The following is a 27,769-nucleotide window of genomic DNA, read 5'->3' as shown; positions in this document are numbered from 1 at the left end:
TTTTACACACAAACAGATGTGGGTTTCCAGGGATCAACAGGTAAACAGGTTGCATTGAAGTGCTACGAGATCTTTCGTTGGCACACAAGGAGTAACATTTACAATATTTACATCTGAGATTAAATAATCAGTTGTCATGCGTTTCCTAAAAACAATGTTTTGTAGAAAATAAGATTCTCACATTCCAGTTTAATATTTTTGTTTCTGTCCATTTGTTGGAAACTCTATTTATGGTTTAGCAAAAAGAGAAATTTCAAATTGCATTCACTTAAATCTTAATTACTCTATTTCTGCTGAATGTATGGGTTGGTTCTTATGCTGTCCAGGATGTATAAGGAGTAGGACTTAACAGGAAGCATTCAGCGATTAGCATTGAATTAAATAAAAATTTGGAGCTAAAAAAAAAACATGCTACTAAAACTACTCCAACAGGAGTCACATTAAAGCTGACTGACAGAGCAATCCTCTGAGTAGGATCCCAAACCTGACACGCTCTAGTGAACGATGCAGCTAGAAAGAGTGACAGTGTGAGGAATAAAACACTTAAACTACAAACATCCTTCATCCTTCCCTCATCTTTAAAGTTAATAAATTAAATACAAACCAAACCTGAATAAATATGACATGAGAATGTAGCGAACATTTGAGTGACAGTAAAACTGAGTTTTGGGCAATTAACTGGCCTTGAGCCAATAGAGTTGTAGATCTGCTGTAACACCCCAGACAATGAGGTATTCCTCTGACATCATCCTCTCCCTTTGGTGCCTCAGTTTATGGCTGCCGGACGAGCCTTGTGTCAGTCAGGTAGAGGGAGTTCAATGGACTCCCAGGCTGGCCAGAAGGCCTTTGGGAGGGAAAGGGAATCGGCTCATGAGGAGAAGACCAGTGCAGAATTTGGTGGGTTGGCTGTGAAGCTCTTCTGGAAGATGCAGGAGGATAGGTTTAGGTCCGCACCCAGCTGAGAGGCACCCAGAAGGACTCTCGCTCCAGCCTTTCCAAAATACCTCTCAGCTCTGCACAGGCACTGGCTGAGTCCTCCTTGATCAGGACCCGGTCCACCAGGTGTCCATACTGTTGATCAATCTGAATGGCAGACTGACGCATCTCCTGGAGGTCCTCATCCTGTTAGAGAAAGAAATACAGGTTTAAACTAGCTGTGCCCTGGTACAGAGGCTGGATCCTCTGAGCGAGTCATCTGCAGTCACCTGCTGGCCCTCCATGGCCCACATCCTTTAAAGGGGACATAAAATGGCTTGTGTGGCAAATGTGCATGATTCTCCCTCTTTAAAGGATGTAGCTTCTGAAGAATGTGGACCATGAAGGTGGGTACCAGAAATCAAAGTTTGCTTTCAGGTCCTTTGTAGGACGTACCTTCATAGGATTTAAAGGCTGAACATGCTCCTCCTCACAGAGAGCAAAACTATAATTGTCTCTCTTGGTAAATACATCCCTATAACATAACATTTAGTTTAATATAATGCTTGGAGTTTAACCATGCATGGCAACAATAACAAACAGTAAAGTTTGGCATCCAATATTTACACCCTGCTGTACCTTTCAACTACCTTCAAGTGTTTCCAGTTTATGTATTAATATTTACTAGTGACTCCTGAACACAAATACCAAGTCGATATGAGGGGGGTCACATTATATTCTCCAGCTTAATAAATTGGCAAGAGTAGCCTCCATTAAAGGTGCACAGTGGATTATGGAATATTTAGGACTGCAAAAGATGTGTGTACTCTCAGATTCAGCCAAAGGAATACTTCAAAGCCACATTTGGCAAAGCCTTTGAAATGGGACTCCAGAGGATCCAGTTTCTGAACCGGCATAGCTTTATTGCAAAGAGAAAAATTAACACTCACTGTTATGCGGCCATGGTCTCCCCCTCCTGGTGAGGTGGCGGCACTGCGCCGACGTCTGCTCTCAGGAACGCGGGGTTTGACAAATATCACATAGGGTTTGAACTCTGCTGTTCGCAGCCTCTTCAGGGCCTGGAGTATATATATAATAGTATATAACAGAACAAAGAGCAAAAGCAGAGGTCAAAAATCAGAGGACAAAGGACAAAGTCAACAATGATGCATCACTCTCCACACAGTGAGCAGATACAGTATGACTGCCTACCCTCATCCACTCAGCAAACTGCTGCTGCCTGCAGGATCTGACATGTTATGATAGTGGACTGTGATACTTTTGGATGTACATTACACAAGATGGGTTCAAATGGCTGCAATATGACCCCTACCTCAGGCTGCACATCAACTATACACATCTTATTCTTGGCCTGCACAGAGCGAATAGCCTCTATACTGGTGCCATACTGGTTCTCCTTGTATTCACCATGCTCTATGAACCTGAGGAGAAACAACAAAACGTTAACTTCAGCAAGAAATAAATCATAAATGTTTACACAAAAGAGACGTTGTGTCATTAGAAACTTACTTGTTGTTCAGTGCATCTGCATCAAATTGCTGTTTGGTTACAAAGTGGTACTCTACACCCTCCTTCTCATGAGGTTTCTTAGGCCTGGTGGTATCTGTGGGAAGACAAAAGAGTAAGTTAAGTGAATGTGACTACATGGTGCATAATAAATGTTGGTCCATTGATGTCATGGGTGACTCACGTGGTACAGCCACTGCGTAACGATGTGGGTTTTCAGCAATTACTCGCTGTTTGAGTTCATTGATTCGTGCTCCAAGAGAACCTTTTGAAGCCGGTTGTGTGTGAAAGAAAAAAAAAAAAGAAAAGATAAATAATGTCAGTACTAGATCATCAGTATGTTGCACCACAGGCTTTGATCCACTTGATGTCACTATCATCATATAAGAGCATTTGAATCATCCAGTGACTCAGTCGTACCAATCAGAACCACCAGACGGGGCCTCTCATTAGGCCGTTGTTGGTAGCGAGTCACCTCCTCATAGGTCAAGAAGTCGGGATCTCCGGGATCTGAGCCCTCACCGGAAGATCCTTGCCTGTCTTTACGACTCAGCCGGAAACTCCTCCGCAGACCAGCTACAGCGAGGCCAGAGAGAAGGGACAAAGGTGCAGAAAATATAAAAGGTTTCGGGTTAGATGTCATGAGCTTTAAAACATGCTTTCACAATATTACATATCACATAAGTGCACAACTTCCATGATGCAAACATAATCTCTTAATATAGTTATTAGATTAAGTGCAGTGAACATGTTTTGAATAAATCCAAGACCAACCCACTGATAATCATGCATTAAAAACATTTGTCAACAGTGCACATGGATTAGAATAGCTCACTCTTATCTGTAGTATAAATGGACTACTTGATAGTGTGAGATATTAGTGGAACTTAGAGCCAATTAGACTTCAAAACTTGAATCACATGCAGCTGTAAACATGGCCTGAGAAGGAAGCAGACTCTGCTCCATTTTAAGCAAAAACATTGTTAGGCATATTTGATGCATTTGTTAAATGATAAGTTTTTCAGCAGTTGAAATCAAATTCCATTTACCCAAGATAGACATCATTTTCTATCATTATGGTCCAAACAAGGCATGCTGCTTTGAACAAGGCTACAGTGCTGAGGCAGGACAGACAGGACAGCCTGGCCCTGGGAAACACCACGTCAGTGACGGCAAATGATGGTCTCCCATTGCCAGGACTGTCTGTATCCCCCTGTCAGTGGTGTGTACCTGAGGGAATAAGCCGGGCACTGTACCTGAATAAAATTCCCAGGAAAACACCTGGCCACAGGAGGGCGCCACTGCTTTACACTTAGGAGAGACTATAACTGGCGTTAGAGCATCACACAACCCAGCCTCACACCTCCACACAGGGTGAACGAGCAGCAAACGTGCCTGGTTGAGTGTGCAATGCGTCCAACGCAGCAGGCCCTCATGAGGGGGAAGGGAGGGGTGTTTTGGGGAAAAGGGGAAGCAGTGCACTGGCCACAGCAGCAATGGTAGTCAGTTAGATGCAGGGCGGGAGGGCAGGAGGTTAGGAGGATCCAAACACTGCTAGGAAGCAGGGTTGGGCGGAGGGAGGGGAAGGGGCGGGTTTACAGCTCCAAGCAGACTGCTGAATGTACAGGTTCATAGGAAGCACAAATGTGTTTTTAAGTTATCTTATGTTACAGTGAGAAGGCGCTGTTAAGCTGTCAGCTGTGTTTCGATCGCTCCTTGTGTGCACATCGTCATTCCAGCAGCTCACAGGATGTGAGGGAGCAAACAAGGGGGGAGGGGGGGGAGGGGGTCATGTTGGGCTGTAGAAGGGTGAGGGAGGGGAGGTCAGTGGAAGGCTAGACACGGGTTGAGGATAAAGGGGACTAATGCATTCCCTCCATCCCAATTTGAATTCAGTAAAGCCTGTTGGAAACATAACATGCCTGGCTACCTACTTTGCAATAAATAACAATATTTTACAGTTTCTGCAGTAATATTTGCTATTTTCTCTCTCCAGGTCCATAATTTCCTAATATATTCCTAGGTTTCCTGTATAGAGCTATAGACAGGCGACAAATTAAAGGAAAAAACAACATAAAGTGTCTTAGAAAGGTGTTGATTCATTGATTCTACGAGTCCCTGAACTCTACTGGAGGGATGAACACTATTCTTCCAAAAGATATTCCCTATTTGGTGTTTTGATGATGGTGGTGGAGAGCGCTGTCAAACACATTGGTCCAAAATCTCCCATATGTGTTCAAATGGGTTGAGATCTGGTGACTGCAGAGGCCATAGCATATGACTCATATAATTTTCATACTTATCAAACCCTCGTGTCATTCTGGAAGAGATCACTCCCATCAGGATAGAAATGTTTCATCATAGGATAAAGATGATCACTCAGAATAACTTTGTATTGATTTGCAGCGACCCGTCTCTCTAAGGGATGTTTGGACCAAACGATATCAGTAAAATGCCCCCCACAGAATAACAGAGCAACCAGATCCCCTTACTGTAGACCTGTACCGGTTTTTCCTTTAATTTGTCAGCCGTCTGTATGTACGTTAATACTAATTACAGGGAATATTGCAGAGAATTTTCTGGAAAATCAATCCACATAAATATTCATTCATCATTAATTTGTTATTGAAATTTTACCTTGCTTTTAGCAAACAAATTTAACATTCTTGCATGTCCAGCTGACCTGCTGTGCACTCTTTAAAAAAACTGAAAAGTTATGCTAACAATTATTTTGAGTTAACTGTACCAGGTGTAATACTTAAGTTAACACTATCTCTTTTTCCCCTAGTAACAAATTACACTTAAATTAGATACAAATTAGAGACTCAGAAAAAGTGTTACCTCATATTCTTCTGTAATGATTTGATTAGAACTAGTAATTTGTGCTGGTGTAATACAGTCTACGTCTGTACTGTGATATCCGACCCTTTGACACATCACTGAACTATCTGTTACCTCTAATTATGTATTGGAGTCGCTGAAGAGACAGATCTGTTATTGGCACCTCTAGATGTGTGAGACAATACTTCCTACATGTTTTTTCTACATCGCTTTCCTTTCATGTTTTGGACAAACACTGTGGTAGTTAAATGTTTTTCTACATCTGTACATTTATTCTCTTGTCAAGTATGTTAAAAAATATATAATATAGATCCTCATTCATCCTTTCAGATCCCAAACCCCTGGCATTGACCCCATCTCTTGATCCTTTGAAACCTTCACCCCTCCTCTTATCCTTCAACCCTGGGCCCAGACAGGTCAACCCTGCAAGCATTCATTGTGATCCCCAAGCCCAAAGCAACCAGGAAACCAGCGCACAGCCAGGCTGCAACAGGCAAAGAGCAGAAAGGGAGAAGGAGGTGGAGAAAGATGTGCACGGTCTCACCTATGTACTGTCCATTGAAATAGCCCTCACAGTCACAGTCCTCTGTAGGGAGGCAAGCAGGGAAAAGAGGGGTAAGCACAGGGTAAGAGACCTGGAAGAGGAATTAATTAAAGGAATTGAAGGGGTTGGAAGAGTTAAAGAGGGGGGGCGGGCCGTGGGCACTGGAGAGGGCAGGCGGGGCCGGCAGGCAGCAGGCAGGCAGGCAGACAGCAGGAGGCGAGAGTGGAGGGGCAGCCAAGAGATAATGAAGGAACGCTGTTGGAGGAACAGCTACTGACAAAGCCTTGATGAGAGAGGAGAGGAGAGGAGAGGACAAAAGAGGAGAGGAGAAGAGAGGAGAGGAGAGGAAAGAGGAGGCTACCCTTCATCTGGAGGGGAGCCAGCTGTGAACTGAGTCTCTGTGACTCACACACTCATGTAAACAAGTCTGGCCTTTCCAAAGATGCACAGCTGAGGTACAACGTGCTCACATACAGAAACCTACAAATCCACAATTCCCAAAACAAAAGAAAATATGTGTTCTTCCTCATCTACATCTATATTCTGTCCTTTCATCAAATATAACGAGTGACAATCTGCACTGATTTTTTAGAAAATAGACAAAAGGATGGGTGGAAAATATTCTTTTACAGCACAGAAACAGAACAGCTGCTGAAACTGCAGCAGAGTGGAAGATGAGGAGAGAAAATCAGAACAAAAGATAATAGGGGGACTGAGGATGACGCAAAAGAAAAGAGGAGCTATTGTTATCTTTAACAACCTCTGCTTGGTTGGACTCAAGTCTCCAGAGATGCTGTTCTGCCTGCACATCACCTGGTACAGTACACGCACACAAACAAGCCAGGCAAAGGATCTCTATTCTGGTCTGGTACACTAACAGCAGGAGGGGGGGGGGAATTAAGCTAGAAGCAGTAGAAATCCCAAATGCACACCCCACTAGCACACATGCAAGCTACACACACACACACACACACGCACACACAAACACACACACACACACAGGCTTTGAGTCCTCTATGAACATTTTCTTATTGTGTATTTTGTGTGTGTGAATGTGTCTGCGTATTCTGGATGAATCACGTTTGTGGCCGCACATGTACCCACCTTTATCACATCCTTGGTCGTCTGATATAGTGTGCAACAAGGAAGAAGATAGCGTAAAACATTATTAGTGTAGGTAGAGGACAGGTTATTTTTGTGTAGATGGCAGATAAGAGGATGAGATTTGTATATTTATGAAAGCAAAGCATTCTAAATATAAGTACTTTTGTCAAAATGACGTCACTAACGGGAAAAGAAGGGGGGGGGGGACTGCATTTAAAGGGCCCCAGCTGGGATTTAGGGGAATTAATCAGAGAGCTGGAGGAGCGTGGAGAGAGGCTGAGACAGAAGAGTCCCCACAGGCTTGCTGCTGTGTGGCGTAGCGGGGCTAGCTGCCATATTGCTAAGCCCTTGTTGTCTCCCCGTGGCTCAGGCCTAATCGGATCGCCTGCAGCTTATGCGCCATGAAGAGCCACCACTCATATTACCCTCTCACCTGGCTGTTTACACGCCACCTCTATAGCATCGAGTGAGAAAGTGAGAAGTGTAATATATTGTTGAGGCATTGTATCTCAACGGGCGCCTGTCGTAACGCCGTGTGGATCTACTTAAGCTGAACTTACAGCCTTGCTCGCCGGCCAGATGGACCAAACATGAAAGAGATTAATTCATATCTGTGATCCCTCCCCTCCGTCTCTGTGCCCCTCCATCTCTCTCTCATCCCTTTTAAAAACATGTCTACATAGCAGCACGGAAAGAACAGACAATGATTACTAATGCCTCTGAGAATGCCAATTACCAGCAAAAAAAAGGTCAATAAATGTCAATGAAAACATTGCTGCATTTATCCGGCGGAGAAATTATTGTCCTCTAATGACAGTGATGGAGTACATTAGTAGGGAGCGGAGAGCTGCAGTTTGTAAACTGTAATTGTGAAATAATGCTGAAAATGTAGTGGAATCCTGGGAGGCAGAAACTTACAGATAGGCTTTTTAGGGGATTTTGGATTCGGTAGCGTGCCCATTTTGATCCTGTAGGCCAGTCGCCTGGAGGAATGTGCAGCAGAACAAAAGAACCATAGAAGATGAAGGCAGGAAAAAGAATTATCAAGTCCGAAATACACAAGGAGCGAAAGGTGAGGAGGGAATGTCAGTGAGGCAGAGTAAAAGATTCAAAACATGAAAAGCCAGGGGGATCATGCAACCGTGTGTGATGCCCGTCAACAAGCAGAACTGAGCTTATGCTACTTTTGTATGTCATACTGATGCATTAAAAAAAAACATTCACAGAAGACAAGACTTCTTCTATCGTTACCCAGAGTTCAGAGTGCAGCAGGAATCCACAGTATCAACAGAAGTGTGTTCATCCTTAACATTGATTTAACCTGCAAAAGACCCCATGTAGGTTTTCTCAGTCTGACCTGTGTCTTTCTCTGTGTTTGAGCTTTGTTTATTAATCCAACAGATGCTGCAGTGTTTGGTACGAATCTTACAGCCTGCTGAGATCATCTTACTGACGGATTATGACACTTACAGCACAGTATCAGCGTGTTCAAGGCTGTGTTTCAATTTATTTTTTTCCACACTGCTCTGATGCGCCATCTAATCATAGTTGACCCCTCAAAATGGAACACATGAATGTGGATTTAACAGATTACAAATGGCTGGATAAAAGAAATATCCACACTGTGTGGGTGAACCGTTCAGTCCTTGCACTGATTAGTTTACACCACAAGTTCATTTTAATTCTGTTCCTTTAATGTAAGTCTACCGACACATGATGCACGGTACTCTCACCTCTCCTGGAACTGTTTGGAGGGGATGAGCCCGGCCCGCAGGTTGCTGTCTCCCACGCGCTTCGCTTGCCACCATGTGTGGTCATCCTGGGTCACGACTTGCAGGATGTCTCCCCGCTTGAAGGGGAGTCCTGCTTCTTGGCAGGGCGTGGCCTTGTCTTCCAAGGGGATGTAGTCGAACAGGGCTCTCACGTACACCTGGAATGAAACATACAGGCTGCTTTACTACCAGATCTGGGTAATGAATATCTTGGAGTGATAGGAAAGTCTTTGTGAGAATTACGGAGAGCAAAAGGCCCCCTATTTTGATATTTATTATTGTAAATAAGCTGTCTCTGACTAGTTTGTCTAAGGATCAAATTAACCCTCTGGAATTGATAAGAAACTACTATTTTTATTCAGTGTTTTGCATCTTTAAGGAAACCATTCATCTTGGATCACAGCAGTGTACACTAAAAGACCACTACTCTACTTTAAATCTCACAGTACATTAAGGCAATGTTTAGCATATTTTGTGCTTCCTCTGCAGTTTCACTGAGCATGCTCACTCACTCTCGTTTCATCTTACCTTGCTCTCCTTTAGCCGATCCTCTTCTTTAATGGCAGGGATTATCTTCAGAGTGATGGAGCCCTGGGACTGGGACTAGATCACAGATAGACAGAGGGGGTTGGGGTGAAGTGGGGGGGGAATACAGAACATTTTAGGTGAAGATTCACTTTTGTCATAATCCTAGAAAAAATATATTTTCTTATTGTATTTCTTGTGTAGTTCTAGTCCATGCAACTGAATACAGAGATGCAGTAGAGTCTAATGCACATGAGTTTACTGCACTTGTCTTTACTACTGACATTTATTTAGAAGAGTAATCATAACACATTGTGTGGAACTGATGCAAGATCTTATGAGTATATTGGGGGGAAAAAATCGTGGTTGGTTGCCTTACAGCTCACATTTTTTCACATCAGTGTTTTTGTCCGGGGCAAAATATCACTGGGTTTAGACTTTATAATTAAAAACTAGAGAGGACATTGGCACCGCTGATTCAGTTAAATTAGATTCACAAAGTCCAGATTCTGTTTAATTTGATTTTGTTCAATTAGATTCAGTTTTTGAAGATTCAGTTACATCAGATAAATATGAATACCAATATTGCATAAATATGAAAGTGCTTCTCAGAATTTATTCCGGGAAGACACTTTTTTTTTTGTAGTCATGTCTAAGCATGAGTTTTCTTGTGAATATAAAATTGCAAAACATGCAGAGTATAGTTAATTTCCCAGTTTACAAAACAGGCAAAAGGGGAAAATAAAATTCTACCATATTGTATATGACAAGTAACAACAATATCAACGTATAAAATCTAGCACAAATGTGCACATTTTCTCTGAGAAAAGACGCAGAAATAAAGATCTATGTTAGAATTCATTCAACTGAAAATCACGATTAATTGGAAAATAGAATTTCCAAAAAGTATTACTACAGATGAAATGATTTGTGATGGAGAACCTCTATATTCTTGTATCTACATGCCTTTAAATGTGTAGCAGCAGCTAAAGTCTGTCTTACCAGCAGCTGACTGATCTCATCAGGCCTCTTGTGGATCACAGAGATGCCATTGACTTCCCTGAGCTCATCTCCTACGTGGACCAAACCTATAAGGAGAAGAGAGATGCTATTAAGGCACGGATTGAGTGGGCAGAAAAACATCAATGACAATCAAAGAAGCTTCACAGAGCTTTCCGGGTCTTCGGGGTTTATCAGTCGTATCTTAACATCAGTACTGTTGTCAGATACACAGATATGGGCAGCTTCTATCCTCGGCTGTGATCTTTTTAGCCGCAGCCACAACAATGAAACCAAAGACTGTGAGAGGTAAGATCGATACGCTTTTCCCCTCAGGACAGAGAAGCACATAGCAGACACACCATTGTGCTATCCCACTCATATAATGAACATGCATGCATTTACCAGACATAGACAGAGGCCTGAGGCTAAATCCGGAGTCTCTCTACAGCTTCTGTCTCCGCATTGATGAGAGTTTTTTTTTCATCACTTGACACAGCAAGAAAAGGGAGGAAGACATCAATGATTAATGGTCTGATTGATTTACATTCGCAGCATGTTTCTAATGCCAAATACCGCACACACACCTATGTGTGGCTGATATTTCCATGGTAACATCCATGAAAGGATCTTTGTTGAGTCTATATTATGTGTGATTGATTCTCTGGGGACTTGTGGGGAGCTTTGGATTTCAAACAGCAACCACCACACTATCCCTCTCATTTTTCTCTTCCTGCTCTCACTGCTGTGATGCATCTCTCTCTCTCTCTCTCTCTCTCTCTCTCTCTCCCTGTGGCTTTGATCTCAATGTCATTACAGTATCAGCTTCTGATTTGCTATCCCACACACATACGCATATTTTTTATGAAACTGTTTCCCTCATTTTCACTGGTTACCAAACACCCAAATGCTCTCACACCACTGTGAAAACCAGAAGCCTCTTGGGGCGTCCTGGTGGCTCAGCCCGCCTCAGGGCTGTGCTACATAACTGCAATGTCCTGGTTCACATCCACGCTGGGAACTTTTTTGCATGTCATCCTTGACTCTTCTATAACTATTTAATAACAGCAAATGTCCCCCAAAAATCATCATAACATTAGCAAACCAGCTTCAGTTGTTCATGAATTGCACATGTGGAAGGGACTTTAACATCAGAAGGGGAAAAATGATTAACACTGTTATATAGGTCAGTGAATCCCAATTTTTGTAGCTTGTGCCCCTTAATACAAAACAATACCTACTTGCAACCACTCGTCCTAGAAAGCATGTCCTCAAGTTGTGAGCAGGTTGTAGCTAGGTCAATGTTTTGGTATTGTTTCTAGGAATATGGGGGTTTGTACAGCACAGTGAGTTTACATTCAACAATATGCAGACACATAATAAACATGATTTGTTTTTGTTTTGTTATGGCAGATTCTGATATCACACCCAATGTCTTTAATTGACTGTTTATAGAGGGGGAATTTTTCTTCATTTCATACCTAGGTTATCATGTTGTGACCCTTAAAATTCATCTCATGACCTCATTTCGAAATCCCAGAATGACAAACAGAAAAGAAGCTAAATTTACCGCTTCGGTCAGCTGCGCCTCCCCTCATGATCCGAGCCACAATCACTGACCCCGTGGCCTCATCACGCCTGATGGTGGCTCCCTGGAGTACATGTAGACAGAAGGAATAGGATCATTAACAGAAAAAAAGCAAAGGTCTCAGTTCCATGTTTCATCCCACATCCCTTCTTTTTTCATCCAATGTTCCTACTGGATTTTATGCTCTAATTTCCACCCCCCGTCTTTCTGTCCCAACTCACCAGAGGCTCCTTGTTCTTCACCAGCCTGACAATCTTCACCGACTCCTCTTCCAGATCGTCCTCAAAGTCATCCGGCAGCGGCGGCAGCACGGGGTCAAAGTTCTTCTGAGCCACGGTGTCGTGCACCGAGAGAACAGCCTGATGGGACAGAAAACAGACATGCTGAGATTACAATGCTGACAGAGCAGCCTCATGTCTGCCAGAATCTGTAAACAAGCTTCAGAGATGAATTTGTGAATGTCTAGTGTCACGGAAAATGAAATCTCTGTCAGGACAAATGCCACATGGACATACAATAGTGTTACTACTTCATGTTATTATTTGTGAAACATTCTTTGGATTTGTGGTAGCTGTGGTACTGTATTTGTTTGTATTGAGGACCAAACATGACTTGAATTATTTTTTGATGGATCCTTTTTGAAATATTTTCACGTGTTTACCTTGAGATGTGGTGAGGTCAGCAGGTGCAGCAGCTCCTTCTCCTCTGTGCTCATCGGTCCACTCTGCAGCTCCTCTGCCACCTGCCAACACACATATGAACCATGAGCACCTGGTATGAACTTGTGCATGTGTTTGCACGGTAATGCACACTGCAGTTTACTGTAGAAGGAATGCAGACAGATACACAGATATGCACACAAGGAAGATAAGTAACGAGCAGCTAAGGTCAGCAGTTTCTCTCCTCCTGATAACTGTTGAGAGCCAGAGAGCAGCAGGATGTGGAGTTTCATTAGATGAGCATTGGGATGATTCAGCACTTTGAGAACATTAAAATTCAGTTTTGATACCTGCGTTGCTTCTCCGTCGGAGCTAACACACTGTGACTGACTGCTGTGCCCAAATGGAAAAATAATTTAGGGTGTGTGTGTGTGGGAGGATTGTGTGTGTGTCTATGCATGTGTGATGAACTTACATCCTCTGCCAGGGATGAGGCACTGTGGAGGACAGGTGTTGGACTCTGTCTCTCATACTGTCTCAGCTTCTCATGAATCTGTAACACAAACACATTTGGTTCTTTTAAAAAGTGAGGTTTTGGAAAAGGTTTGCAAAAGCCGAAGGTCAAGTGATATGAAACAATACTGTACATATGCATCCGAGTCTAGAGGTGTGTTTTTTTTTTGCATCAGGCTGCACAATCCTTGAAATGTGTCGTGACGTTTTTTTAATCTGTGTGTGGATCCTGATCTCATTGAGATGCATGACACAGAAAGGGTTCTTGTGCTATATTTGTCTTTATTCAAATAAGTTCTGTCGCAGCTGAGAAAATAGTCAATGTAGTATTAAAATTAATTATTTTTGCAATGCCCCTGGGCTCATTTTCCACCAAGTTTACCAAAAACTTTTAAATCTGAGATATCATACTAAAAAAAAAAAAAATCAAACAAACAATGACCAAAGACATGAGCTGCTTGGCTCACCTGATACACATATCAAAATAAACCTATTAATTGACTATATTGCATTGGTCATTTTTAATTTGTAAACCTTATGAGTCTACAAGCCAAACTAAAACTTAAATTACTACAAAGTTGCCCAGATGTTATCAATCCATCTATAATTTTGTCATGCTGTAATTTCTATAATTTTGTTTTCTTGCTCCATTCTGTACAAACATCTACTGCATGTCTGTCCGTCTTGAAAGAGGAATCCCTCCTCTGTCGCTCTTCCTGAGGTTTCCTCCATTTTTTATCCTGTTAAAAGGATAGAGGATGTTGTCTCGCTGTATAGATTTCTAAAGCCCCCCGAGGCTGAAATTTGTGATATTGGGCTCTAGAAATAAAAACTGACTTGGCTTGACTTGCTACAGTATTCTCACAGTATCTTGGATGATGCTACTATCTTACTACTTAAAGAACCTGTTCTGACCACAAAAAAAACAACATTGTATTGGTTGTTTCTCCCGCTGCCTAAAACAAGTTATCTTTGCGTTTTCCTGGCGAGCGACCTCTTGTGATTGCACAAATAATTTTCTCTCAGAGGGAAAGGTAGCATGAGTTTGATGGAGGCTACAAAACCTTTAACTTTAACACAGGAGACCACTGTTTGTATCCTATTTCCTACAAATAGTCCTCAATCCTTCATCAAGTAGTTATTTTAACCATGGGTGTAACCTTTCCGCTACAATAACTAAGTAGTTTTAGTTGCCTAAACTTAATTAAATCTTAACCATAGCTCTAAAAAGCTCTAACATTTAGAGTGGAGGACTTGTAGTGTTGTCACTGAGGGTAACTTCATGAACAGGCCAGTCTCCCAAAACCAAGAAACTTTTATAATATATAAAATTAACAATACATAGCTGCATATTACATCCACATGTAAATATTACGTTTACTCATGGAATCAGACTCTCAAGTAATAACAAGAATTCCTTACCTTCATGAGGTATCCCAAGCTCCTCTCGCTGAAGACATCTTTGAGGAACACCATGTCCTCTTTGTGATTGGCATCAGGACGCAGCTGAGAGGTCAGCAGGGCCAACGTTTCATGCAGCCCTACGGAGGAGAGCGAATAACGAAACCATGCGCAGTATATTAACATAAACAGATTGAGCACAGCTAGCTTTGAGCAGTATGGACAATATGTGTCGAGCATCTGTGCCAACTCATCTCACCTGCTCCTGCTGTGAGGACCGGCATGGCTTCTTTCATGGGTCAGTGAGGTGAGGAGGGGAAACCTGGGAGGTGGAGAAAGAGGGAAATTATAATAAACATTTCCTCACACTCTCATATGGATGCTGACTGTTGCTTTCACTGTCTGGGAGGATAAAAAAAGGGGTTTCTACTTCTCATACATAAAAATGGAAGTGTGTTTTTGTGTTTGTGTGAGCATGTAAAAGCATCTTGGGACCCATGTGCAGCGCTCATAGCCATACGTCATCTCCTTGTAGGTTTCATGCTATAAATCCAGGCTGCATTTTACACGCAGTTACCTCACGTGTGAATGTGTAGGTTTTGTATGCGTAAGTCTGCTTGCATTATTGAGCCATACCAGTGAGATAAACAGTCACTGCTGGCACTTTTAATCACGCTGGCTTGCATCAGGCCCACTGAGCTTTGTGTTGGTGTTTGAGAGAGCAGGAGAGTGGGCTGCTCTGGCACAAACCCGTGCGAAATAATTGAAGCACCGTGTCATAGCACTCTGAGTAATGGAAAAGCTGAGGAAACACCGATAGGACAGAAAGGAAGCCTTTCACTTAACAGACTGCTCATTAATCTGCAGGATGTATGCGTAGTGTACAGTGTGTAGTGTAGTAAATCTAACCTCTCGGCCCTATCCAGTAACGCTACTTGTGAAACATTGACTTCCTCTTTCTGATGGGGAAGGGTTGGGGGGAGGTAATAACTCTATAGGTAAATATATTTGTGCAATTACATCATACGAGGACTACTATATTGGAAAAAAAACATCCATCTTAATGCGTGTTTTAGTCTCATTTTGCACCTTCAATGCTTATTTTAAATAAAATAAAATAAGCCAATGGTTGAGATGATCTTGTTTCAGGAATTTTGTATAAATAAGTGTCAGTGTTGTTAAATAATAACAAACCAAGGCAGTTTATTGTTGGAAATAGCTTAAATTAATTTATATTGGAAAATAGCTGAAATAATAATTTTAAGAAAAACAGATTTTAGGCCTAAATTACATGTTTTTTCTCTCAATGCAATACATACACAGACTGAATTAAATAACACATAGACAACAATGTATAATATCAGTATGTATACATTATATACTGATAGATCTGTGAGTGACTCAAAGTGCAGTCGGCAGGAGAACTGGACAGACTGCTACAGCTTTTACTGATCAATAGTCCTGCTACTCTACTCAATATTCTGCATACTTCAATACATCAATAACTACAGACAATTCTGTCCCACTATGATCCGATGACAAAACTCTCAAGAAGCTGTGATAAATATTACTATTTTCATATAAATTATATTCTGCATTGTCACTTGACCTTTGTCAGAATAGTTTGCCTTTGCAATAATGTTATATAATAATGGAGGCAGGCTGTATGAGTTTAGGTAAATATGGGCTTGTTTGAGATAACTCTTCAACAATATGATATCTAAATACTGACTTATATAATCATACCACCTACCCATTTTACTCTATTGAAATATTGATAGAAATTCTATGCAGTCTGTTTGGAAAAGGGGTAGATGCGCAATCCCTTAACCTGTCTGACGTCCGTGTGCTTATCTGCTTTGTACTGTACAATATGTGTAAAACAAACAGAAGCTTTACAAAGAATACTTTTATTACGGGGCTGTTCATGTTAGTGTATGCACCACCCTAAAGGGGCCTTCCACAGTGATGCAACTTATCGTGAGTAACTATAGTGCACAGAGATTGTAAAGTTGATATATGAAGATAAGAATTATTCTTAAACATTCTTTAGCGGTTAATTTCATATTTTAAGTGCATAAGTCTGCAGTTTGAGTTTTTCTCTTCACTCTTTGTAATATTTTAAGCAATTATTGTGCAAGAATATGTCAAAACAATCTGGAAACACTGACTCACAATTACAAAAAGAGACAGAGAAACTAACTCTGCAGCAGACAAGCAAAAACACAGAAAACATCAAGGTTATTTTCCTGCACTAGCACCATTTGAAGGAGACAAAGAGTATTGAGACAACACTGAATCTAAACTGTTACCTTAACAGCCTGTAAAGTGCTAGCATAGCATGTAATCCACTTACAAACAATACTGACAACTGGCCCAGGTGGTTGGAAACGAGTACAGACTGGACAGACTGGACTGACATCAGTGTGGTAAAAGCAGTTTTTACTTGGTCAAAGGCTCACAGTCAGCAATGTGAAGGTAGTAAATCAGACCAAAGTATGAATGCAGGCAGGCAGCTGGTCGTCTGAACAGGAACAAGGGTAGGAAGCTGAGACAACATAAACTGAGAATGTCCAGTCCACTTTACATACTGGGGCTAATGGCTAATGTGAAGCAGCTGGGCAGGCAGGTTATTGGGTCAGGTGGCATGCAGCAGCAGCAGCAGCAGCAGCTGTAGTAAACTGCAGTGACAGCTAGAGGACAGGTGAGGAATGGCAGGTCTGAGATTTGAAATCAAGAGAGGCTAAACAAAGGAAGAGGAGCCAGAGGAATAAAGTACTGGATTATCCCACACAGTCAAAGTGAAATGAACTGGGTGGGAACCTTATATAATTAAATCATGAGATGATTTTAATAATTAAGAAATTACTTTTAAAGTTCGTGTTACCACCCTTAACACTAATCTGTTCAAGTTTTAAGCCACTCAGATCTTTGATCCTATCAGTGATCCCCTGACTTTTCCTCTAGTACCACTATGAAGTTCACATTTGTGTGTGGTCTGTAATGAAACGTCTCTTGATTCCCACAAAATTTGGAACAGGTATTCCTTTTTCCCCTTGGGGCAAATTGTGATAACTTCCTCCTGTGTCATCATCAGGCTAAAATTCCAGTTTGTCCAACAGTTTACGTTCACAAATCTGCAAAACTAATGGCACTATTATCATCCTCAGCTGTACTTGGTGCTACTTAGCAAAGTGTCATTGTAAGTATGTTAGCAAACTGACGGTAGCATTTAGCTTAAAGCACTGCAATGCAGCCTCAGAGCCTCTTGCATGGCAGAGTCATAGTCTCGACCTCTTATCATTGATCCATATATTATATTATAAATTCCCTATTTCATGTATACCCAGCACTGAACCATAGTGTATGAATTTGTTCTTTCGTGACATAAGCTGGGATTCCTCTTAAATGTGTTACCAGTGCAGAAAAGTATCCTTAGGGTCTCTAACCTAGAAACATCAACATCGATATGCAGTGCAGCAAGTGAAGAGTCCCTGAATGAGGACAGAGGGGAACAAACTGCAGCTGTCTGAATCCACAAATTTTGATATAGTTTTGTCCTCATCCATGTGGCTGTTACAATGACATAAAGCTCATGTCAGTCCTGACTGATCATCCATCAGCTTCGGTTCATTTCAGAGGGTTGTCTTTCTTTCAGTGTGTGTCTCTGGGACCTGATTTTGTAATAATTTATTCTACGAGCTTTAAGAGTTTTACTGACTACATTCAGATATGTGACTTAACAGACCCAAACCACATATGTACACGAACTCTGAGCAGTTATTTCATATCTATGTGCGCTTCTTCAAAAGAAAACCTACTGTGCGTCAGTCCGAATTCACTGTTTCTACTGTATATTGCAAGAGTGCAATTCTCTCACTCCTGCTACAGCATTTTTAAAAAGTATCCTTGTTTTTTGATGGTACATTATAAGAATATGATTAACTTCAGCAGAGACATAGACAGAGACGGCGATGAGCTCATGAATAATGAACAGAGAGGATATTACAGCGCGAGAAAGGAAGATGAGGAGAATATGAGCAACTTGAGCGGGAGGAGGGAGGCGGCACCTTTTTTTTATACTGTCAGGAGAATCAGTGGATCAACACACAAGTGACAGTCTCTTTATTCTCAAGGGTGTCAGTTGGGATTTCCTCCCTATAACCCCACTATATTTAACTCAGACGAGTAAAAAACATCATTATCAATAACATGTCTCTGGGAATGGTAAAGTGCACGCTTCATTCTGTATTCTACATCAATATTCACTTTTCACTGATGAATTTGCAACCAACCGGCTTCAACGAAGAAAACCTTTGAAAATTTCCTCCCAGCTCCTCCCGTCCATATTATCACTGATAGAAGTTGTAGACAGGGAGAATTAATGAGCGAATAAAAATGTAATGCCTCTCTCAAAGAGATTTATATTAAAGATATGGTATGAAAGGATTTGGGCTTCATGTAGAAGCAGTGCAGGGATACAAGGTATGAGGTTGTCAAAGGTTTGGACTTGTTTTTTCTGTTTCGATTTTAATTTTCATTTCAGCTTTGCTTCGTTGAGTTTATTTTGTTTTTCAGTTCTCCAAATTAAATGACAAAATATACTGTTGGTGACACATAGAAGCGTTTTCTGATCTGACGCCCCCATCAGCAGGACAAAATCATTTGTCTGTACTTTCCAAAGTCTTTTACAAATCACTGTTGGAAAAATAAATACGTTTTATGATGTGGCAACAATAAGGTTAAGATTTTATTAGGTTTAGGTGCAAAAATGACTTAGGTTTAGGAAAACATTGTGGTCTGGGTTATAAAGACTTCTTCCTTAATATTATGGGACCTTCGTCTTGATGGCTGCAATAATAACCACTTGGTTAATGTTAGAGGATGATGTTTTTTACAAAAAAATAGGAAACAAACAGCAGTGCCCCGTGTTAAAGGTCTAGTGTTTTGTTGACCAGTCGATCCACTCTGACCTCCTCCCTACGTGTACACAATATAATAACGTCAACTTATAGTACTTTCTCTTTGGCTGCTAGAAGACTTCAGTCACTTGAGTGTAAATATATGTTGTTTTGGGTCATTTTTCTCGGGAGGACAGTATCAAAATTGCAGTTTTCTGTGCCTGAGTATATTAAGCACACCAACTTCATTTATATATATATATATATATATATATATATATATATATATATATATACATACACACAGTAAGCTTGTATCTATAATCTATAGTTTGGTCTTCAAATACTCAAGAATGCATGAACTGGAGATGGAACTGTCAGATTCAGGTGCACTAAACATTTTCCACAAACAAACCAGTATAACAGGGATATGGGGACCCCTCTTTATTTTTGTCTTAGAGACAAATCAGAGGAACTGATATAGGAAAAAATGTAGCTATTCAGAATTATATTACAACTAAAATGACTTATGATTGTGAGGACTGAAGCTGAAGTAGAACATTTCTAACCTAATGGGGACTTACAACAACATTCACACATTTTATCATTTGTCTCTGGGTTTGACTTCAAACAAATATTTTGTGTCAGTTGATCATTTTTGTGTCATGTTGTGTCTGTTTCATTGTTTTATTGTCACATGTAACGTGACAAGTAAGTCTCCCGTTGATGAAGGATTAGAAGAAACAGCCTCCTTATCTCTTCATCATCAGCATCATCAGCTTTTTTATATCATCGGCCTCTTTGTTATTGCCGCCACCAATGCTGTCAGCTTAAAGAAAACAACAAACAATTATGTAAGATTAATTAGCTGAAAACTGCAGTTTAATGATATTTTTTCTAAACTAGGGACGGATGTGTTTGGAAATTGTAGCTTTTAAACAATCAAAAGAGTGCGGTTCATCACATCTCCCTCTGTAGCAGCTCATTAACAATCCTGCGAGGATGACATCATCTGCTGAGCTACTCTCACATTAACGTGGTGAGGTCATCACAGAGAGTCATTACTGGAGCACCTCCATGGGGGGGCTTTAGTATTTGCAAAGTTTTCAAAATTGAAGTTGTAATACATATACGTTATAGTTGTGTTATATATAATGGAATTAAAGCACATTGTTATTAGCTCTATTTCTCTTTGTCCTAAAAATCACCAGTGTCTCAAAAGCAAAATTTAGATTTGTAAGAATTAGCCTTGATTGCTCTGCAATATAAAATTATGCTGATGAAGCTCTCATCCAGTGGTCTTTGCTGCTGACTTGGTGGCAGACATTGGGAATCATTATAGAAAGAACCAATAATCTTGTCATTGATCTCTTTTGTGTATATGGGTCATAGAGGTATTCAAATTAAAAAGAGACTGGTGTATAAACACATATTAGCCCCCCCAAGCTAGCTAATACTTAACATCAGTGTGTCAGAACTAATGATAATACTGAGTATAGTGATACTTACAGTTATGTAAGATAAAATGTAGGTAAATGTAGGGTTCAGTCATTAAGCTGGATGACGTAGGGAGACCTTATGGTGACCTGTGCTCTCGGTCACTGACCAGGAAATAACACAATGTATTCAAGGGGATATATTTGTACCATCCACTCCTGTCTTTGCCTGATATCAGACAAACTTGTTACACTCCGTTTCCATCTTCAGTCTGACATTGCTTCCACTCCACCCATTTCCACGGGGAAGGGGATTCGATCACCACTAAATGCTCCAGCTAGTGGGTGACGTACTGCAAGTTGGGCGATGCTTGGTTTTTGGCTTGTCGGTTTTCAACACGGCGGTTGGATCACAAACTTTCTCATATTACAGCTAAACAGTGCACTAAAATATGTTTCTGAAAACATTTGAGGTGAGAAATAGGCAACACAGTAACAGCATCTTGATTTATATTTGATCAGCACTGCCCAGTTTTACTCCTCCTTGGTTCTGGTGCACAGCTTGACAACACTTGACAACAGCTTGACAATGGTGTTAGTCCCACCCGTGGCGCCGATTGGCTAATCGTTAGTCCCCCTGTGGCGCTCATTGGATCAATTGCTTTTCCAACTGAGAAACCGCTGTTTAATGTCATGATGCCAGACCGAGTCAGTCAACTCAATTCAGTGGAACGGGCGGATTCAAAGGTTTGGATCCAGGCAACTCCTGTCTCACAGCTGATTACAAACAATGCTGCATCTCTTGTAGTTTATAGCCCAGCAGAGCAGGGTTATTTAAAATTTTATTGTGCAATACCACTAATATGATACCTTCCTCCATTTTGGACTCTTGTACTCCATCCCCTCAAAGGTCAGCATTGTGAAGACGCTCTATGCAAGACACTATGCAAGATACTTTGAAATGAAGTGATTTGAGTCAGAAATTTCACTGTTTATAAATACTGGTGTGCCCTTACGGTTAGGGATAGTTTCTAATCATAGGTAGTAATAGTTTGTTCTGAGTACTCAGGAAAAGTCAAAGTATTAACATTGACTCTACTGAAAATTCAATCTAATAGCGAGTATTAAAGGGGAACTCTGATTTTACACATCACAGTCTGCTTTCAGATCTATTACATGTGTGAAACAAGTTGTATAAAGTCTTTTGTGGCTCCAGACGGACCTGCGCTGACATATTGCCTCAAATGATGTCACTTGAGTCGGCATCAGTTGGGGCTAAAGACAACAAATTCGTTCAAGTTGACAGATTTTGACAAGGAAGATGAATTTTAAAAACCAATATCTCTGGTTCTGTGGCACCAATTTTGATCCTTTTTTTAAAAAAAAATTGTCAACCATGAGTCCAACAATGTCATCGGAGTGCAACGCTAAATCAGTGGCATTTAAGTCAAGTAATAAAGCTCCATTAGCAATATTTTTGTTAGCATATGGCTAAATACTAATCCGATTGAGAATCAGCACCAAAGTCTTTCAGCTCATTGTTTTAGTTTGGTATCTGTATATTTGATAACCAACACAGACCCCTACTGTATGTAAAACCATCAGTAAATGCTTCAATATCTTTTACTTTTTTATTTAAGTGTTTGCAAGCTAGTACAACAGCCATAGCAGCCCTATGATAAACAGTCTAAACAGATATGTTTATTAATGTGTACTGTCCCCTTCAGATGAACAAACAATATTTGTATTAGCAAGTTCTCTTACACATGACCTCTGGCTTTACAACTCACAGAAAACCTGCAGGGATCAGTGCAAGTACTTGTAGCGAAACAGATGTTCAAAAAGCACCAGATTCCTGTTATCTCGCATCACGTCAAAACACGACTACTAACGTCAAATCGCCAAACGTCACTCATCCAGAAATAGACCGCAGACATCACACTTTTTGCATTTCATTCCAGCAAAAAATGACGTTTGCGGTTCAAATCTAGTTAAGAGCTTAGCCACAGATCACACAAACATAATGGAGTCCCGGTGAGGTCACTGAAAAAGCTCAGACGTCAGCTGATCAGATAACAGCCTTGGTCATATAACATTCATCTAGACACATTTAGCTACATCATTTCGTGCTAAATAAGAGGTTTATAAACCAACGTAACACTAAATATAATTCTCAGAGTTGTTTGCCATCATTTCGCTCATTCATGAATAGATAAGTAGTTTGGACTCACAGGACTAAACTCACACGAACACACAGCCGACATACTCAGACATCATGTCTCTGAGCTCCTCCTACTTCATCCTACTCTCTCATTTCTTTTCTCCTCTGTTTCTATCCACATTCTCTCTGTCCCTGTTTCAGCTTTTCCTTTGTCACACTCACACAAGCTCCTCCACAGGCCCCTTTATTCGCCTGCTTTCACTCACAAGCCCTGGAGGTGGCGTGACGTCAGCAGGTTCAGCAGGATAGCAGTTGGCCCTCACGGCCATCAACACACTGTCAAGAGCTTCATCAGATCTCTCTGACACTCTTTTTGATGCTTCATCCAGTGAGGCATTAGCCACAAGAGCTTCTGAAGATGCAACTGAGCTGCTAAGCAGGGTTATAAAACCCAGAAGTATGAAGGTCTCCCTGTCTCTTCAAGAATGATGTTGATGCTATGGCTGCAAATATCACTTCTTTTCATCATTAATCTATCAATTAAGTCAGAAAATTAAAAGAGTCCATCACATGTTCCCAGAGCTTGAAATGTAAATGTCTTCAAATGTCTTGTTTTGTCTGCCGAACACTCCAACCCCAGTGTTAGCCTAGGTATGTTTAACATTTAACATTCGTTCTCTTCACTAATTGATTAATAGACTAACTGTTTCAGCCCAAGTTAGTTCTTCTACTGCTGCCATTTTATTTTTTTATTTTATGTGAAAATATAGGACAGGACATACTAAGAAATAAAAAAAGGTCTTGAGACTGTCGTCTTTGTGTTTATATTTTCTAGACATGCGTCTTCATGTGGTCATGCAAATAATGACTTCATTTACCAGAAAAAAGATATTTGTTTATGTTTGGTGTAGCGTGCTGTAGCGTGACGTTGCTCCATGAAACATTTTAGGGAGGAGTTTGGGATGTATAAGTATAAAAGAGGCTGGGGTTCACACACCCTGTACCCTACTAACTGTCAAAATGATAATTTTTTTAACCTAAACAAAGTAGTCAAGTAGTTGCCTTGCCTTAACCAGATCTTAAAGAGGCCCTGTGGAGTTTTGTTGTAAACAAACAATGTGTATTCTTGAAGTCTAATAAATGTGTTGAATGTATTCCTTCCTCATATTTGCAAAGCCAATTCAATTCTGCATTGTTTACATCCATGTAAACAATGCAGTGTAGCTTGCAACCTTCTTCTTTCTTGCTTTCGCTGGCACATTGTTACATTTCTTGGTGCATTACAGCCACCTGTAGATCACTGGAATAGTATGAAGGCAGGACTGTGTATCATGTCACCAGCGTGCATGTGCTTCCTTCTCAATAATGTGACTAGACGCCAGAAACTCAACCTTTAACTGCAGAGGTGGCAGATCAAAAAACACTTAACACCCTAAAAACACAAAAATGATTAGTCATTTTTGGGAAGGCATGGACAATCAACCTATTTTGTCATTTACTGTCAGTCTTTGTCTGGGAAAAAAGGGGACCATTGTGTGTATTTGTCTATTTGAGATACATACATCCTTTTGTTCTGTCATCTGGAAACCTTAGTGGACACTTAAAGATTTTTCCTCTCCCACAGTGTTTCCAGAGGTAAGTAATCCAGCATCGCAAACTAGCTTAGGCTAAAGCTGTGATATGTGGCATAAATTCATGCTTTATACTTGTCCCTATACAAATAATGCTGTAGTGCTGAGTATCCTTGTTGATGCACTTCTAGCTCTCTATGTATATCTGAAGATGTTACACACAAAACGCGGCATCTGGAGGGGTTATTGTGATGTCTGTGTGGGGGTATAAGGATCATTAGAAACACCCTCTTGAACATAACAGCTCTTAATGAAAATGTATTGTCTGCTATGCTGTGAGAATGCCTTGGCGTTGAGGCACTAAAACAACAAATGCTCAGTCAAGCTGTTCTAAGCAGACTGTTGAGTATTTCCCTTTGCCAGATGACAAGGGTCAACCCTGTTCCTGTCCCTGCTTCAGGACAGTGCACTCTCATTCTTAGCTATGTGCCTTTACAATATGGTGGAGGATATTATTTCCGCATCAGTCTCCAAACGGTGGTAGTGAAGAATTTTGAACCCAAGGATTGATGCCAGGAGCAGAAGGCAGGCTGAGTATTTAGAGCTGGATACTTGTGCACGACAGCAGCGGAGGGAATGAAGCTGTTTGCACATGTGCGTTCTGCATGTACAGTACAGACAGAGAAACACTGTCACGCACTGTATCTATGTAAGTGTCCACACACACACACACACACACAGCTGACAGCGACAACATCTCGGTCAGTACACGATCGAGCATCTTGGCTCGACTCCTCACCGCCTCGAGAATGCACAGCACTCACATGCAGGCTAATCCACTGCCCTGACAGTAATGGGAGGCAACACTAAGCATGTTTGGCCAGCATCCAATATGCCTTTCACACGCACACACACACACACACACACAAACATACACACATTTCCCCAGACTCACACCGACATACAGATGCAACCACACCACCACCACCCATCATCTAATCTCATATCATAGGGGCGAGCAGAGGGTGTGGTCACATAGAAACTTGTAACATTTTCAACATGGAGGGAAACTACTGATGTTGACAATTGACACACTCCTACTCAGTGTCACTGAAATGCTGCTTCCCCCCCTCCCCTCCCCAATCCCCCCCTACACCCACCCCACACTGCTACACAGCAAAGCAGAGGCAGATGTCTGTTATCTCTTTCTGTCTCTCCCCTTCTCTCTCTTTATTCTTACTTCCTCATGTCTGTACAGCATAATGCCGGCCCTCCGTCCCATCCTCCCACCCTCTTTCTCTCTCCTCAGTCTCTCTGCATCACTCTGCAGTGCTACGGCGCTCTGGTCTCCCCACATACAGCATGCCGTCAGCTGGCAGATGGAGGAAAAAAGGAAAACACACGCCGGATAACAGAGCATCCTGTCTTCCAGCTGATACCTCGTGTTCACACTGATAACAAAAAGATGTTTAGATAGATGAATGTGGACAGAAAAGAGTAGAAACTGCCTTCTTACCTTCTCTTCTCTCTGTATCTCCTCCTCTCTCTCTCTCTCTCTCTCTCTCTCTCTCTCTCTGTGTTTGTGTCCCTCCTGACTGCAGCCACACTGTTTCTCTCGCTCTGATTCCTCCTCCTCCTCCTTCCTTCTTCCTCCTTCTCCTCTGGCTGCTGCTCTCACAAACCTGCTGCCGCTGAGTGTCCGCCTCCTCTTCCCCCTCTTTCTCTCCCTCTGCTTCTCTCAGCCCCTCCCCTTACCACTCTCCTCCCTTTACATCTCTGATGCGCTCTCTGTCCACAACATCAGTGGATGAAGAATGCCATGGAAGGGCTGAGGTTTTGTATTTTACTGCCTACATGATGCTGTAATCCCAGTTTGTGCCTCTTATGTTTTATACTATGTAAAACAATTTTCATTCCTGGGTAGTTAAGTGTTATTTCCTAATTGCTTATGTCTAAAAATTATAGAAAATGGCTATTATTCTCTTCAAACTTTGTTTTTGTGACCTGGATGATGATATTTTGAAATGTACCTATTTCCAGTGGGAAAACAGGCAAAATTGCAGACAACATATCAGTCAAAATTAACATGTATTTATACTAAAGTTATACAAAAGAGACCACAAAAGATGTATAAGTGAGTAGTTTTTGGGGATTTAACATTTATTCTGAAAATCACTTTCAGGAATGAGCCCCCAAATATATTAACCTATATTTTTATAATACCAATGGATCAAATGGCTACATGTAATGTGAAAGGAGTCGCTCACAGTGACAAACCAACTGAGAATTATCACCTGACTCACATATAGATCGATGAACATCTTTCGGCTCATTGTTTGGGTGTTACAGCTTGCAACTTAACTATTTGGTTCAGTCTCACAGCTTTCTGTTTTTAACTGCAGCAGGCAGCTGTTTTCTGGCAAAACACTCTGATTGGGTCTACCTGCCCAGCACCAAGCAGCAGAAAGACAAAGTTAGCTCCTAGCTGGTGAACATCGTGGAACATTTGGCAGCTAAAGAGTCAGATATTATCTCTAAGAAGTTGGTGGAGACCAAACCAGAGCTAAAAGGAGTGTGAATATTTGACTAACATTTTAAACCCGCATTGACTGATTTTTCTGGCCACTTGAGGGCAGCCGAAACAAGTTGTTACACAATACTGACATATCATCAGCTTTTAAGTTGATATGATATACATGTTAGCAAACAGTTTCTTATTTACACATCCAGCAGTTATGGGGCAGCATTATGATTCATTTGGAGTCGTGTACCTGTCCACCTGGTGAATGTAAGTCCAATATTCACTCATAGCTGTGTTTTTCTTCTCTATTAACTCTTGAGGGAAATATCTGGCTGTTTAGCTGCTAAATGTTCTACTACGTTCACCAGCTAGTCTACAGATAACGATGTCTTTTTGCTGTTTGGCACTGAGCAGATAGTGTGACTATGACTAGGAGAGCGCTGAGAGTGAACCAAAACAGTAAAGTTGCAGTCAGGCAATAGTTTCCTAACATGAGTTAGCAACTATATCAACTTTCAGTCAATATTGTGTATATGAAGCTTGTTCCAGATCATGAAGATGCTTGATAATAAAGCATTTAAATTTTGTTATTGTGCACTTCTGGTTAAGGTAGTTATTTGTTTGGATCAGGAAATTCAGTCGCAACTTTGGAAACAGGTAAAAAAAAGTTTTTTTTTCATCCTTAGGGTTGAAAGTTGTGATATTACCTTCTTGGTTTTCAAAGATCAGGAAGGATTTATCTTTTACAAAATCAGATATTTATCTCTGACTCAAATGTAATTGATAATAGA

The 27,769-nt window shown here is 41.1% G+C and overlaps 1 protein-coding gene across 2 annotated transcripts; it reads right to left on the bottom strand.

Annotated features, from left to right (window-relative positions):
- Positions 1–53: 53 nt before the first annotated feature.
- On the bottom strand, positions 54–26,113 carry mpp3a (MAGUK p55 scaffold protein 3a). Of its 2 annotated transcripts, none has more exons than XM_044330864.1 (20): positions 25,974–26,113; positions 14,648–14,710; positions 14,410–14,528; positions 12,950–13,027; positions 12,477–12,557; positions 12,037–12,174; positions 11,798–11,879; positions 10,231–10,316; positions 9,232–9,306; positions 8,665–8,861; positions 7,850–7,914; positions 6,932–6,952; positions 5,828–5,869; positions 3,699–3,764; positions 2,863–3,018; positions 2,627–2,707; positions 2,446–2,539; positions 2,249–2,357; positions 1,866–1,994; positions 54–1,122 (listed from the first exon to the last, which is right to left on the bottom strand). In XM_044330864.1, the coding sequence occupies exons 2-20, from the start codon at positions 14,682–14,684 to the stop codon at positions 943–945; spliced, it is 1,836 nt and encodes a 611-aa protein (XP_044186799.1). In that variant the 5' UTR covers positions 14,685–14,710; positions 25,974–26,113; the 3' UTR covers positions 54–942. The 2 variants fall into 2 exon arrangements, with proteins under 2 accessions (XP_044186799.1, XP_044186798.1); XM_044330863.1 differs by lacking the exon at positions 25,974–26,113 and adding an exon at positions 16,745–17,672.
- Positions 26,114–27,769: the final 1,656 nt, after the last annotated feature.

This window comes from Thunnus albacares, chromosome 17, assembly GCF_914725855.1.
Source record: "Thunnus albacares chromosome 17, fThuAlb1.1, whole genome shotgun sequence".
NCBI classification, from domain to species: Eukaryota; Metazoa; Chordata; class Actinopteri; order Scombriformes; family Scombridae; genus Thunnus; species Thunnus albacares.
Note: the sequence above shows the minus strand (reverse complement) of the source record. Positions and strands in the feature narration are given on the sequence as shown.